The sequence below is a fragment of the Vigna unguiculata genome, chromosome 4, assembly GCF_004118075.2.
Source record: "Vigna unguiculata cultivar IT97K-499-35 chromosome 4, ASM411807v1, whole genome shotgun sequence".
NCBI classification, from domain to species: Eukaryota; Viridiplantae; Streptophyta; class Magnoliopsida; order Fabales; family Fabaceae; genus Vigna; species Vigna unguiculata.
The window spans coordinates 12200417-12217316 of NC_040282.1; the positions used below are offsets into that span (position 1 = coordinate 12200417).

A 16900-nucleotide genomic window follows, 5' to 3' on the forward strand; every position below is an offset into this window, starting at 1 on the left:
TCTTTTATCAACATAGAAATGGAAAAACTTAAAGAAGGAAAATACTTAAAAACCAATTATTTGGAAAGCTGTCAAAAAATTAAATAGGGTTATATGGGTATATTTTCTATTAGTTTAGTTTCTTAATTTTAGAGTAGATATAGTAGATAATTCAAATGTCAATTTTGTTTAAAAAAATTATTTTTAAATTGTACAATTTTAAAAAAAAATATCGAATTACAAAATTTGAAATACTTTTAAAATTAGAAAATAAAAACATAAACATAAATTTCGCACCTTTACATTTTCTGGTGGGCAAGACAGGGAGAATACAAAGAAGAAATACGGTTGGAGATGTGCAGGATTAATTTTGTCTTTTTACATACCCCTACGGGTTGCAAGAGGAAACAATGGGTGCAAAAAGAAACCCCGTTTTCCACCGATACTGATAACAGATAAACTTTGTTTCAGTGATCATTATTCTCATCTCTTCACATCACCCATGGCTGCCTCATCCACCATCAACAACTTCCTCTCTTTCTTCTTACCCACAAAACCTCCGCCACCCTCTACGCCGGCGTCGCCGCTCCAATTCAACCCCACCACTTCTTCTCCCACTCATAAACCCTCACAACCCCTAATTGCGCAATATGACCCTTCGTCTTCTTCTTCTCCTTCTCCTTCTCCTTCCTCTTGTTCTTCCTCTGAATTGTCCTCTGTGATATGTCCCTCCATGGCGTACACGAACACGCTCTTCTTCCAGTCCCCGTACAACGTGCAGGTGGTGGTGGCCGAGGACGAGCCCGAGGAGCGCCTCCTCAACAGGTTCCGCAGAGAGGTGTTGAAGGCCGGCGTCATTCAGGAGTGTAGGCGGAGGAGGTACTTCGAGAACAAACAGGAAGAGAAAAAACGCAAGGCGCGTGAGGCTGCCAAACGCAACCGCAAAAGGTACTCCCTTCCTTTTTTTTAATCTCATTACTGCAATGTTATGTAACAGGTGTTTGATAGAACAGAAGCTCAAAAATAAAATTTGATTTCTCCAAATTAGTTTGTGCTTAAGTTATTCGAGTAATTTTATCTGTTCCCTTTTGGGTGGATTGATTGTGAGGTTGGCTCTTTTATGTGAGGCTTTTCTTGATACGTGGGTTTTCATGTGAGGGGAGGGATAAATTTAAGGATCATGAAAGGTTTGGTGAGTTCAAATTTGTTTGAAGGTTGGGATTTGAATACTTCAATGGGGTCTTAGTTTTCAGTGTGGGGTATATAAGGCCAGAGTTGACTATAACAGTTAGCTTTTGTTGTGTAGTTTTGAATAGGGTGCCATTGGAGATGAGAAATTTGGCAGAACCTTATAAACCTCGCATTAGAATCCCATATTTCCAATTGGAACTCAAGTTCCTTACCACTGTGCACCTCTATTGACTAGTCTATTTTTATTTTATTTTTTTTATGATTGTATCTAAAATGGACAGAACTTGTAGTATTAGTGTGTATATACATCGAAGTGTAAATTTTGATCGAAGAGCAAGAGTTCTATGAAATTCCCCCACCAGATACTTTAACTCGGGCAATGAAGGTTAAGTGCATGTCATGGTGCAATAGGGAGGTTTCTGCCTGAGTGCCATTATTTCAAACAAAACTAAGTTTATCTAAATTCTGCAATATAGAGCATAACCTAAGAAACTGAAATTGTTTAAAATGAAAGTGCAATGAAATTAAAGGGCAAGAGCATTAAAGAACAAGAAAAATTAATTGCAAGAACATTAAAGAACAAAACAAAACAAATTAAAAATCTTTTGATGTTGATTTGATCTTGATCGTGTGAGTTGATCTTCAGAGTACTGAAATTGTTGAAAAGTAAAGTGCAATTTTTTAATTAAAAAGTGGAAATTAGCATAAAACAGAATATAAAATATAAAGCATTTGGAGAGTGCAATCACTATACAATAAATTTTAAAAGTGTGTCTAGAAAATAGTGTACTTACTCACACAGGGTATTCATTTATCCTTCTTATGTACCCAATGAGATGATAGTCTCATACACCAATTTATTTGAGAGAATGATGCTTACTTGTTCCCTTTCAATGTTATGGAGCTTTTTACTGTCCAATGTTGTCTGCGGTTGGTTGAATGGTGTAAATTTCTTTTGCTTATTTGCTATTTGCTGGCCTCTAGAATGGAATTGCTACGGGATGGCTCAGAAATTTTATTTTTGTTGTTAGATATATCCATTAGCAAATATTAGTTTAACTTTGATACTTTTTTCTGGCTGACATCATTTTCAGGCGCCCCATGTTAAAAACTGCTGCACAGAAGAAAGAGGATGTTCCAGCAACCAAGAGAGAAGACGATGATAACTGGGATCTACCTGATGGAGATGCTCTGTATTAATGCTTTCATCCCCCAAGTTCTGTAGCTTTCTTTGATTTCACTGCATGTAAGTTTTGTTAAGTAGAATGTGCTATTGGGTGGATTTTCTACTGCGTTGAATTTAATATTATGTAACTTGCTTCTGTTGTGCATCCTTATTTACTTCTGTTTTTGGCAACTTGGGAGGGAAGTCAAAACCTAGTTTTAAAAACTATGAAGTTGCTGGTAATAACTTTTTAAGTAAAATAGTAGAAAAGCATTTTCTAAAGAATAACATTTTACAAAAGATATTAGAAAAAAACTTTTCTAGAGTTCATATGCACATGGATGTATTTCTCTTATATGACTTAACCTTGTGTGTTTATAATTTCTAAAACCATCAAATACATTAATTTAAATTAATTTTATTATAATTTTTTTTTGTTTTATAAATATTTTATTTGGATAAGACAATTCAAATTTAATTTAGGAAATTTTAAATTTTTATATGTATAAAATATTTTAACTATTATCAAATTAAATTTTTTTATTTAAATATCAAATAATTGTTAAAAATAAAAAATAAAAAATCAATATTCATAATCTTTTTGTCAATCAATGTTCACTGTAATTTTTTTATTTGATTACAATTATTTAGGTTGATATTAATCAATCTGTATCCGCCCCCCAGATCTCTTTTCCACCTAGGTCTTCGTGATATTGACACTGGTTTTTCCTTACCAAGTTGTTTTATCTACGTCTGATGATAAATTTTCCTAATGAACATTGTTGGTTAACACTAGAAAATAAATCTAAGAAAATCATTGCGAAAAAAATAACATTCTTGTTGATTATAAAAAAAAAAGGTATTGCAGATATCAAAAAAATAATAATAATGAGAGATTCTTATTGAAAAAAAAAATCTAATTCACATTTGTAAAAGAAAAATCTTCTTGCATGTTGAGAAAAACTTTAATTAATATTGAGAAAGGAAAAATAGTGGTGTACCATAAAATAAAAATCTAGCAACTTTAATAGCAAAAGAACTAGATATCAACTAAAATATAGTCATGTTGATAATGTCTTAGTCTTATTGAAGCTAAGGGTGGTAAAATGGGTAACTATCATCATTTTGACTCTGCTTCGTGAGTTGGCCATTAAAAAAAGTTGGGTTGGAATGATTTGACAAACAGAAATGTATGAATAATGATAACATGTCCCTTATAAGACAAGACGGGTTAACGAGATAGGTCAGACCGAACAGGTTAATGCATGTATCACCATTTTTTTTTTTAATTTGATTTCAAAATTTGTAGATTTTGTATTTTTAAATTTTTTTATGATGATACTTGAAGAAAATGATATGAAGATGTTATTTGTTATAGTTTTCATTACATGTGTCTGTGAGTCTTACATACAAGGTGTTCACTAGAATGTTTTTATTAGTACACACCCTAATATTAACATTAAACATAAAAATTGATTTTGAAAGGTTATAATATGTTGAAAAAGCTTTTTCCCCATTTTATTTAAGAGTGGTTGTTTGGTAAGAGACATACTTGTTACTAACCTTAAATGGTTCATGTTTAAAAAATAGTCGTTTAAGTCAAAAGTGATTGGTAAAAGAATATTTGTTTAAATCATATGTAATATTTTAAAATTTAAACCACAATATTTTTAATATATTAACACCATTTTTGTGCATTACTTTTTATGTATATTATATCTAGTATAAATTAAGAACATGTAAACATATAAATATAGAAATTATGAATATTCAAGGAATCAAAATTAATTAAGTGTCTACAATTAAAATGGTTACGATAAAAATATTATCACAAAATAATATACTTCAAAAATGAGTTATAATACTTTTATGTATAAACTATAATAATTTTTTTTTCAGTTATAATAATATATATATATATATATAAATATATATATATATATATATATATATATATATATATTATATGGTAAGAACAGACACTATTTCAATTATATATTTCAATTATATATAATGCAGAAGGAATCTGCACCACAAATTCTACTCTACAATGCAATTCAGGATAGAGAAAAAAAAATCTGGAAAGCCTAATCCTTAAATAATGAGACCAACTAGGGAAACTGAAAAAAGAAAAAAAAATAGTGCATTCTAACTAAACGAAATGATTACAAATGCATTATAAATAGGGGTGGATGAAAGGGAGTAAGGGAATGGAGACAGTAAGAAATTCATGGCAAACCAATGAATGCATGACCTATTTTTTACTGATATAGTAGAAGTATTTTTGAGAAATGCGTGGCAAACTAATGCGGTAAATAATTTAGTAATATTTCAAGGAACAGGAAATTCTACCATTATATTGTTAAATGCACCAAATGCATCGGTTATCCTGGAAGGACAAATTGGAGTCACTCTTTATTTACCTCCAATAGTCCAAGTGAATCCTATTCATAACATTTTTCCTCCACATGTTTAAATGTTAATATACGAGGGGAAAACTGTAAATAAATAATACTCCTTCCTCTTCTAGTGTAGAAAGTATAATATGTACCAAATGATTTAAATTTAAGATGCATACAATACTGTAAAATATATAAATAGATGTATATGTGAATATTTTAAGTATGTTATATATATGTATTCTAAAATTATGTGTTAAATTATTTTATAAGTATAATATAGAAAATAATAGGAAAAAAAATATTTGGTCGTCACACCATAAGTGTCTTGAGAAAGAATATTATATAAGCTAAAAGTGACATGTTGAGTGAATACTTGTATTGTGTCAAGAGTGACTCAGAAGAAAAAAAAAAACTTGATTTAGTCAATACTGGTTTGAAAAACAAAACTTAATTGAGTCAAAAGTTACTTGTTGAAAGAATACTCAAAGTGTTAGCGAGGAGTGGATACAAGCCCAAACAATACACAAGAGATTAGCCAATAATGATTATGAGCCCAAAGAATATTCAGATTGAGAATTGAACGTAATTTGCACGGTCAAATGAACTAGTACAAAAATATAATGTATATTCTCTATTTCTTTATCTCTTCACTCTTCATGTTATTTTTATCTACATTAATCACTACAAAAAAATTGCATATTAGCTACAAAAAATTTTGTAGCTATTTCGTAGCTAATCCTCTGCTAACAAGTTTTCTGACATATTAGCTTTCCAATTGCTAAGGAATATTTTATAGCTAAATGCGGGTAGGTAATTAGAGAGGTATATAATTCGTTGCTATTCTGTAGCAAATTTTCTCGCTAATCTTTCGCAATTATGATCTCGTTAATCCGAAACTAATTTGTAAAATTCTATTCTCAGTAAATCATAGCTAATTTGTCCCAATTTTTTTCTCGCTAATTCGTAGCTAATTTGTAGCAATTTTTTTATCGTTAATTCATAGCTAATTTGTTGTAATTTTACTCTCGCTAATCCGTAACTAATTTGTCACAATTTTAATCTTATTAATTTGTGACTAATCTATCACAATAAATAATAATAATACTAATAATTAGTCACGGATCTTGGCCCATAATTTGGCAGGAGCCAAATAATATATACTAAAAAATTTTGAACTCATCAATAAGTGAATCAAAACAAAATTTCTAGTTATTGCTTTTTTAATGTAAATAAACATACTATCGTCAAGAAATTCATCATTCATTTTATTCTACAATTTTGTTTTAATAATCTTCATTGTAATAAATGATACATGAAAAGTTAAAATAGATGAATTAGACGATCAATAAAGTAAAATGTCTTTAATTTGTTTGTTCTTGTCAAAGATTGACATAATTCAATAATAGTTGATAAATTCTTCAAATTTGAATGTTTAGGAACATCAACAATGAAATGTTTGAGTGAAATATCAAACTAATCATCTCTTTATCAATATACTTGTTTTGTTTTTTAAGTTTAAGACAAAAAAATAATTTATCATAATCTAATAAAAATTTGAGACGTAATTACTAAAAAATATATATGACAATCAAGCCACAATTAAAAATCGAATATGAAAAAACATATGGTACATTATTTTTTCTCCTATATTCATATAAAATGAATATACAAAAGGCTCATGCGATAAAAAATAATGCTAACTATTAAACTAATATTTAAGTATCAAGTGAAACAAGAGAGAATTGTCCTTTTTTTAAGAATGAAAGAGAACAAATGAGAAATGAGAGGAGAAATAATTGGTTTGTGTCTAACTTTCTTTTCTTTAGGAACAAAAAGAAAATATGTGACAATAGGAGATAAATATAATTCGTAAAAAATTCAAAAGATAATGAAAAAGAAAAAAAAATCTTAATAAATATTTTTATTCTTTATTATATTTGATTTAATGTTTTATTATTTATTAACATTAAATATTGTGATCTATAAAAGACATAGAAAAATATCTAATTTAATTTTCATCAATTCTCAATATTCACTACACATAATTTAAAAAAATTAAAAAAATTAAAATTTTTAATATACATAAAATTTTAAAAATTAAAAAAAAAATTGTGGGGGTGGGGGGCATGGTCCCCTCCTGCCCCTCTTACTAATAAACAATGTTTTTTTATTAAAGATAATTTTTTTAATGTTTTTAAATAAAGATAATTTATTGAATAATTTATTTTATTACATAAATTAATTAGCTATTTTTTTATTTAGAAATGTTACCTTAGATATGTTAATCATACAATTTAAATATTTTTCCTAAATAAAATTTGTTGACTTGGCATTTGTTGATAATTTGTCAACAATTAAAATAACTCCAGAGCCGGTAAATGAGAAATCCAAAAACTATATCTTAAAAGAGTAAAAATTAAAATCACACATTTGCGATATTGAAAATTCTATTTTCACGGTGATCACAGTTCATTATGAACTTACAAGATAACAAGTCCACTATCATTTATAAATAATGATTAAAAAGTGATCTCATGTTCCATGCACAAATAAGAGAAAATAGAATCTTGACAACAGTTTATAAGAACAACAGTAGGAATTCCACTTGGATAAGTTAATTTGTAGTCAATTATCATAATATGTTAAAGGGTTAAATATCTTTTTGGTCTCTCAAATTTTAGTGAATTTTAGAATTAGTTCTTCTTTGAAACTTTATACCAATTTAGTCATTCATCTTTAGAAATGCGTGAATTTAGTCCTTCTTACCAACTTTTGTTAAATTTATTTGATATTTTAAATGTATTTTATGATAATATTTGAGTTAATATTAAAGCGAAAATGTGTCAAACGGTGTAAACAATTCAAATACTATCATGAAATGCACTTGAAATGTCATATAAACTTAACAAAATTTGATTAAAAGGACTAAATTCACGCATTTTTAAAGATGAATGACTAAATTGATCAAAAATTTTGAAGAGGGACTAATTCCAAATTTTAGTGAAACCTGAGGGACCAAAAACATATTTAATCCCATGTTAAATTACACAAACTTTATCAGCACTTCTACTCAAGTCAAGCAGAACCAAAATCTTTAATGATATAGAGAAATTAAAAAGTATTCAAAATGGAAGTATTTCTTTTTGAAATATTTTAATTAGTTAAATTAGTAGAAATTCAAATACTCTCAAAATAGATGAAATTTAAAATTCTTCTCACTCAACCTCACACTCTTGACTCTCTGGTAGAGTTGTCAATTTTGTCCAATCCATAGGTGAACTCGATGAGCCATGCCAATGACTCGATGGGTTAGGGGGCCCGATAACATAAACGAGCCCAACGACCTAGATGGGTTGGGTGAGTCCGATGACTTCGTGCGGCCAAGCCGAGCCAATGACCCAAACGGGCCAAGACATAGGGTCATAGGGTTGGACCAGCCCAGTTAGGTAGTCAGGTCGGTCCGGCCCATTTGGATCGTCGAACCCGTTTTCAAATTTATCATGAATTCAAAACATAATTAAGCCTAAAATAAATATTGTTAAAATGAAATTTTATCTCACAAGAAATTCAATTGTTTTATCCAAACAAAAAATTGAAATGTAAGGTATTTTAATTTCTTTATCCAAGCAATATATTTAGAAAATGAAAGAAATTTAATTACAAACAATTCAAATACAATACATTTTATGTTTCCAGTATTGTTGAAATGTTTTATCCAAACACAACGTAAAAGTTACGTTATCACTTCTAAATGACATTACAAGATAAATAAACTTACAAAAGAACAACATCTGGACAATTACTTGCATTAAATAACCATTTGAAACAAATGAAATACCATTCTAATGGGAACCAACGCCAACCCAAGAGGTAACATAACACCCAAAACCACCAAGTTCTTTTTCTATACTTTTCTTGGGTCTTTTTCACCTCCAAAATTTCTTCTACACCTCCAAACTTTCTTTAAATTCTCAAAAAACTCTTTGACCATTTAAAGAAACCCGCAAACACCACACCCCCAAAATTATGTCAACTTCCGGAAGTCAAAATATATGACTTCCGGAAATCAAAATATATCATCGAAAGTCAATTTCGGAAGTCAAAATATATCACCAGAAGTCAACTTCCGAAGTCAAAATGTATCACCGGAAGTCGACTTCCAGAAGTCAAAAATTATCACCGGAAGTCGACAACCGAAAGTCAAAAAATATTTCCAGAAGTTGACTTCCGGAAGTTAAAAAATATTCCCAGAAGTCGATTTCCGGAAGTAAAAAAACATTCTCTGAAAGTTGACTTCCGTAAGTAAAAAAACAAATTATTTTGAATATTTTTAATTCCTTTTAAAATTTATATTTTTTAACTTTTAATAATTTTTTTAGTTTATTATTTTATTTATTTTTTATGTTTTCATATTTCTTAATATATATTTTCTTAAAAATATTAAAATCTATATATATAATTTTATTTTTATTTAATATACTAAAAAATAAATATAAAAATAAAAATAAGTAAAATTAAAATAATATTAAACTTTAAATAAAAAACAAAGAATAAAAACTTTAAATAAAAAAACAAAAGAATAAAAAATTTATTCTGCTTCATTTAGTTTTATTAAATATTTAAATTCATTTTAAAATAATAACTTTAAATTAAAAAGATAAAAAAGAAAATATATATACAAATATATATATATATATATACGTTTTTTTTTAATTTTAAATTTCATTATTTATATATTATTTATATATGTTATCTTAAATATGATTTTTTAATTCTTTTTTATTTTTATTAAATTTTTAATAAATTATATAAAAATAAATTCAAATTTAAAAATATAAAAAAATATATAATTGAAAAAAATTTAAAAATTTGATTAAATTAAATATTTAAATTTTAAACAAAATTAAAAAATTCAAATAAAATATAAAATACTATACACACAAAATATATAAACAAAATAATTATAATAATATAAATAAAATAAATAAAATTAAAATTAAAGTTAAAAAATAATTTAAATTAAAATAATAAAACTTTAACTAAAAACAGAATATATATATATATATATATATATATATATATATATATATATATATATATATATATATATATATATATATATATATATATATATATATATACACGTACGGAAGTCCGACTTTCGGTTTATATATATATATTTTAATTTTTTTTAAATTTAAAGTTTTATTATTTTAATTTTAATTATTTTTCAATTTTTATTTAGTATTTTTATTATTTATTTCTTTTATTTTTAATTTTTTTTTAAATTTGTATGCTTTATAATTTTTAATACGTTTTTTAAAATTTAAATTAAAATAAAATATATAATTTTTTTTGAAAGTTAACTTTTGGTAATGTTTTTTTATTTCCGGAAGTTGACTGTCGGTAATGATTTTTTATTTTTGGAAGTCGACTTCCGGTGATATATTTTGACTTTCGGAAATCGACTTCTGGTGATATATTTTGACTTTTGGAAGTCGACTTCCGGTGATATATTTTGGCTTCTGAAAGTCGACATCCGAAAGTATTTTTGGAGTGTGATGTCCGTGAATTTCTTTAAATAGTCAAAGGGTATTTTGGGAATTTAAAGAAATTTTGGAAGTGCAAAAGAAATGCCTGGAGGTGTAGGAAGAAAGACCCACTTTTCTTATGTTGTAGGTGCAAGGCGCAGTTGGAGGCCCAATTATAATACAAGTCTCAATAGAAACTAAGACATTATGCTTGATGATTCAGAAACCTTATTAAAAAATTTCTGGATCAATCTTCAGACAAACTTCCTAGTAAATGGACTATCAAACAACAGAAAATTAAGATGCATGTTACCACTGGATCATCCATAAAATAAACTATGATTTGCGAGCCAATATCACCATGTTTCATACATTAAAGAGATAACCTAGTTGTTAATTTATTAACAATAATTGTCATGTTAACAGGTATTTCACTTATATCATAACTGAATTATATTCACACTTGAAAATTCCCAGAACTGTTCATATTAGGCTGTAACACTATATACTGTGGTTCAAAATGTCTTGTACCTTAGATCTGAACCAACCAAAAAGCCTGAATTCATGCCACAATCCATGATAACTCCAAAACGCAACACATGATCCAACGCCACAACATCCATTGGACGCGAAGAATAGACAAAAACTTGAGTTGTCGCTATTTGTGGCTATTGTTGGAGGTGGCAAGTCTATGGTTTTGGATTGTGTTTGGTTGAATAAAGTAATCATAATTTATTTCAAATATATCCAAACAACACAACCTTTGAAGAAGTGAAGGGCCAACGTAGTTTTGCACCCTTGATCCTAAAATTTCTTCTATCTCACCAACACTTTGCTCCTTACACGTGTCTCCTCTGTGTTATTTTATATGGCCCAGCACTGTCTCACAGATAGCATAATTAATGCATGTTTGAATATTATAAGGTGAATGAATCAAAATGTAAAAGGAGTTTGTTGATCACTTTTATGGAACGATAGAACCAATCATAAACCATTTGTTTATATTAGAAAACGATTCTGCAAACATGATCATGATTGTTTGATGTTCTCTATATCTGATTCAGCGTCTATTTAATTTAGTTTATTTTAAAATATAATTAGTTGCTTCATTTTATATTTTAAAAATAATTATTGTCAAATGAAAGTTAGGTAAATCATAATCAACTAATATTTCTTTGATTTAATTCCCATTGAGAAAGTGTTAAGATATTTGAGTATCGGTTAAACAGTCAAAATCTTCTGAGTTAGTAGTTCATTAAATAATAAACTATTTTACATTAGCATTGGATCTTAAAATTCTTCCTTTACAAGTTATATAGAATTGTTAAGGGTAATTTATTTTCAGAGATAGTAGGTTAAGTATAAATTTGATACTAATGAATTGCATTCAACATATAAGTCGTTTAATAATACTTAAAACAAATTGTTTTGTTAACAAATCATTGTGAAATTTGGTAACTTCCATTATTTTTTAAAATAAACACTTTGACAACTTTTACTTTCTTATAATAGAATTAAAGTGTAATTATCAATTGAAATCCAATTTAAGAATAAAAATAGCTAAATCACCTCACCAATTGAATATAGTGCAAGGAGCCTAACTAAGAAATGAAAAAAATATATATTTGTTTAATCTTATTTATAGTGTCCTAAAGGTCTATAAATATATTATTTATTAAAATATTATTTAATAAATTTTTTTTACTCTCATATTATTATCATTTTGTATTTGTGATGAATAGAGTGTTAAAGAATCTTTTATAAGTATACATTCATTTTGTATTTGAACGCTATAATTATAATTCATAAGTCTACAATCAAATAAAAATATATGCTCCGTTTTAAAATTCATTTTGATAAGAACATTTAAGTTTCCTCTAAGTTGTGGGTAAAGTATTTCTCAAATTACACAAATCTACAATTCTTTCCAAGTCAAAACACTATCTTTCATAGTTCAAGATGAATCCATTAATGATAATACAAGAGTCTCAAAACATACATGGAGAACCTATTTCATGACACATATTTTGTATATGTATTTATAGTTTTATTGTATATTGAAAGAACTTTCGATATACATGCTTTATTTTCATTTTTAATTCATCAGAAGTAATAAACTGGATTCAATGTATATATTTATTTATTTATTGTATTTTCGACTCATATGGCTTTTTTTACTATTGTGGCTATAAGTATTCATATAGATCTTATTTTGACTTCTTTTAGTTGCATTGAATTCTATATTTTCAGGCTTCAAAATTATCACATGCTTTGTTTAATTTAAAGTTTTCTGCTATTTTCTTTTTTATGATTTTTAGAAGTTGAGATATGCTGAATTTTTTTAAAATAACCCATGCATATTCATTTTCGTTTGGTTTAACATAAACTTTGGTCATTTTGCTTATGAACCTAATTGTAATGCACATTTAGAACCATGTTTACTTCAGATTACATAGCCTATATATGACTTAAATGTGCTCTAAACATTTACACAGATCATTTGCTTAATTTTTTTAGTTTTAGAAAGTGTCTATTCATCTCATTTTCACTATTTTCTCTCAAATTTTGTTTTGACTCTTCCTTTTCTTTTCTCATATGCGTTTTCTAGTCTTCGGCAAAGGAGAATTAATATTTGAAGATCTATTAAAAAAATTAAGATCAAACAATTTGAATTGAGTTTTTGTACCAATTATTGTACATTCTGAGTTTGTTTTTCTCTTTGATTATAAATTACAATTTTGGTTTTATAAATCTTGATTTGATAATTAGATATAAATTAAATTAAATGATCCTTTGATTTGTTTCACATAATTGATTTAATTAAATAATTAAATTGGTCGATTGTTCAAACTTAAATTTGAATTCTTCACAAAACTATGCTAAGAGGAGTTATTTGATCAAATTGACCCGTTCGATAAAGAAAAAGGAAAAAAAAAACCTCAAAACCTCCATGAGTTCTTATTCTAAGAAGAAAGAATTAGTAAAACATAATCTTCATTGGTGTTAAGGACCTCCCTATCCATAAGGTAGTTGCCAAAAAAAAAATGAAAACAAAGAAGAGAAAAATATGAAAAGAATCATACTTGATTGACCAAGAAAAGGAAATAATGATTGAGATTAAGAGTTCAAAGCAAAGTAAATACAAATGAATGAGATATAAGACCTTTAAATAAGGAAATTTAATGTGATTCATTTAAAGCGACGTGTCTTTCACCAAAGGCTATATCATATGGTGTGTTTTGGAAAATTAAATACTTAATGGACTTCCAAAATTAAAAAACTTGTATACACACTCGGTTAGAGATGGTATATAAACTCGTTCCTGTTTTTACAAAGAATTTTTGCATTGACTGATATGGGTATGGGTATGGGAAATTCTTGACTTTTTCAATTGGGTATGGACATAGGTATGTAGATGTACATATCTCCGCCATAATACTCGTCCGTTAAAATATTTACAATTAATTAAGTAACCATGTATATATATATATATATATACACACACACACTAGTGCAGAAATTTCTTTTTACCTCGCTTATATGCCTCGGTTACCCAAAAACCGAAGCCTTATAATGCATAACAATGAATTTATTTTCTTCTCAAACGTCATTGGCAATTACTTGGTTTCCCTAAGGGAGAACCTTGTTGTGTGGTTTTGCTCTCTGCACCGCCCTCCTCCCAACCATCTTAGACAAGTGATAGATTGGTAAGAAACCTAATCTCAATCTTATGAAAATGACGTGTTATATAAAACACTAGTGCAGTACGGGCTTTTTGCCCCGGTTATTTTCCTCATTTTGCCTCGGGTCTGGAACCGAGGCATATTGGGACGAGACCTAAAGACACCCCTTTTGGCCTCGGTCGTTACCCGAAGCCATAAAGTTCCTTTTATGCTTCGGTTCTAAATGAACCGAAGCCATAGTGTTCCGTAACGCATCGCCGACGAAACGCAGCGGCCACCACCATCTTCCTCGCCATGAGCGAACTAGATCTGCATATGTTCGTTGTCAGCCACCGCGCCACCTGCAACGAACCATAACCACGGCCAACCTCCATGGAAGCCACCGCGTCACACTCAGCAGCACCACCGCGACCACGAGTTTCGGCACCGCAACAGCAGCCTGCGTTCCGCAACAACAACAACACTGTCTGGACCTGCAACCGCACACGAGCCAGATTCGAACGATCCTCAACGCTGTGCAGATCTGCAACTGCGACCAACACCTCCATTGCAGCAGCGAGAGCAAACACAGATCCACTTCCTGCACGCGAGCCAGATTCGAACAATCCTCAACGCTGCGCAGATCTGCAACTGCGACCAACACCTCCATTGCAGCAGCGAGAGCAACCTGCAACAACAGCGTCAACGAGCCATGGAACAGCCATGCCAGAGGGAGAAGAGAAAGGGTACTGTTGCGGATAGGGGGCGCGGGGAAGAAGAAGAGAAAGGGGGCTCGCGAATTTGGTGCCCTAATTAAACCATATGGCCTCGGTTATTAATTGAACCGAGGCATATAGCCCTATTTGGCACCGAATCATACTCACCCGAGGCCAAAGAGGTAACAACTAGTGGGTTTTTGGCTTCGGGTCTGTGTAACCGAAGCATATGAGCCTCCTTTGGCACCGGTTTTTGGTGAACCGAAGCATATATCTCTCTTTTGCTTCGGGTTAGGCTGAACCGAGGCATAAAAGTTGTCTGAAATTGCAAAAATGCCACCGCGTCATTATATGCTTCGGTTCCTGGACAACCGAGGCATATAAGGCGAGGTAAAAATCAATTTCTGCACTAGTGAAAGTATCCTAACTTATTCCCTTTATCATAGTTCAATTATTGGACATAACATGTTGTTAGGGAGATCAACGACTAAGGCAAAATGTCTTGCATGGTGTTCCCTCCAGGTTTGATATTTCTATCCATATATTTATAATTGTTTGATTTGATTTTATTCATTAATTGATTTTAATGTTGTTGATATAATTATCTTTTAAATGTTTTTGGATTGTGGATGTTTGAGAAAATATTCTGTTCTGGTTTGTGTTGCTCTATGAAAAAAATATGCAGATTTAAATGTGAGAATCACAATAAAACAGAAAATTTATTTAAAAAAAAAGCAGTAGAATAGGCCTCGGTTGTTACCAAGACCGAAGCAAAAAGGTTTCCTATGGCCTCAGTTTTTACCATAACCGAGGCCAAAGAGTCTGTGAAAATTTTAATTAAAAAAAAATATTTTTAACCTATGGCTTTGGTCCTAGCTGACCCGAGGCACAACCGAGGCCAAAAGGGGTACCTTTTGGCCTCGCCCCAATATGCCTCGGTTTCAGACCCGAGGCAAAATGAGGAACATAATCAGGACAAAAAGCCCTTACAGCACTGGTGATATATACACTTACTATTTTTAATTTCTTATAATTATATGGTTTGTCATGAAACTCATTCACATCTCTATTATATTTTTCATCTTATTATAACCTTTATGTAATTATGTTAAAAAGAATGTATGTCAAAAAAAATTTAATGTCTCACATTTGAATATTTCTATTATTTTTTAATATTTTATTTATTGTATATTTTTCTTTCACATATGAGAATGTTTAATACTCTCAATTTAAGTATTTAATAGCACAAACCTTTCGTTTACTAGGTAATATAAAAAAAAAATTTTACTTATTATTATTAGTTTTTGTTTCATTTGAAGAACTTTTTTGTTTCACTAAAACATTTTTTGTTATTTCTCAACCATTGAGTATATATGTTGATATTTGAAAAGTTTTCTTAGATATTTTTCATCTTATCATACCCTTAATTATACATCTATTTTCCTTTGTGCGATTTCTTTCAATAGTCTCTCAAATTGTTTCTAAACATTTGTTAATTTTTTAATATTTTTATTTGTTGTTTATCTTCATTATGTAGAATACTATTTTGATATATTTTATCTAATTATTTTTTATTTTCTAACTTATTATACATCATATTGTAATTCTTTCACTATAATTTTATAAATAACTTTTATTTACTACAATATAAAAATTTAATGTAATTGTCATGAATATTTTTTTATTACCATCCAACATAATTGAAGTTCAAAAGATACAAGATCTATGTTAAAATTTAATTATTATAATTATTATTTATTTTTTGTATCATTTTGATCAAGTGATGTATTATAACTTTGATTAGTGTATAAAAACAAGATTCATTAGAATTTATAAGAAATGAGTAAACAAACATTTAAAATATATTTTAATTTGAATATTTTTTTCCTTTTATATTTTTAAAAAAATATTTTTAAATTTTATCAACTAGATTTCATTAATGTTTGCAAATTTAATAAATATTTTGATTCCCATGAAGTTTTATTTGGTATTATAATCTAAAATGTAAAAAATTATAATTTATTTTAAACTTTTATTATGATTATTATTTGTTCTTTGTATCATTTTGATCAAATGATATATTATAACTTTTATTAGTGTATATAAAAAAAATTCATTAGAATTTAAAAGATCGAAGTAAACAAACATTTAAAATATATTTTAATTTGAATATTTGTTTTCCTGTTATAGTTTTTAAAAAATATTTTTAAATTTTATCAACTATGATTTATTAATATTTACAAATTTAATAAAT

At 28.4% G+C, this 16900-nt stretch overlaps 1 protein-coding gene across 1 annotated transcript; it reads left to right on the top strand.

Annotated features, from left to right (window-relative positions):
• Window positions 1-436: 436 nt before the first annotated feature.
• LOC114180265 (30S ribosomal protein S21, chloroplastic-like) lies at window positions 437-2507 on the top strand. The gene is made up of 2 exons (XM_028066556.1): window positions 437-927; window positions 2265-2507. Exons 1-2 carry the CDS (start codon window positions 482-484, stop codon window positions 2368-2370), a joined length of 552 nt encoding a protein of 183 aa, XP_027922357.1. The 5' UTR covers window positions 437-481; the 3' UTR covers window positions 2371-2507.
• The last annotated feature ends 14393 nt before the right edge of the window (window positions 2508-16900 follow it).

Bases quoted from the DNA above. Each gene is read 5' to 3' on its own strand.
- LOC114180265 (XM_028066556.1), top strand. From the start codon at position 482: ATGGCTGCCTCATCCACCATCAACAACTTCCTCTCTTTCTTCTTACCC. The intron at 928-2,264 runs GTACTCCCTTCC...CATCATTTTCAG, and splicing joins GCCAAACGCAACCGCAAAAG to GCGCCCCATGTTAAAAACTG.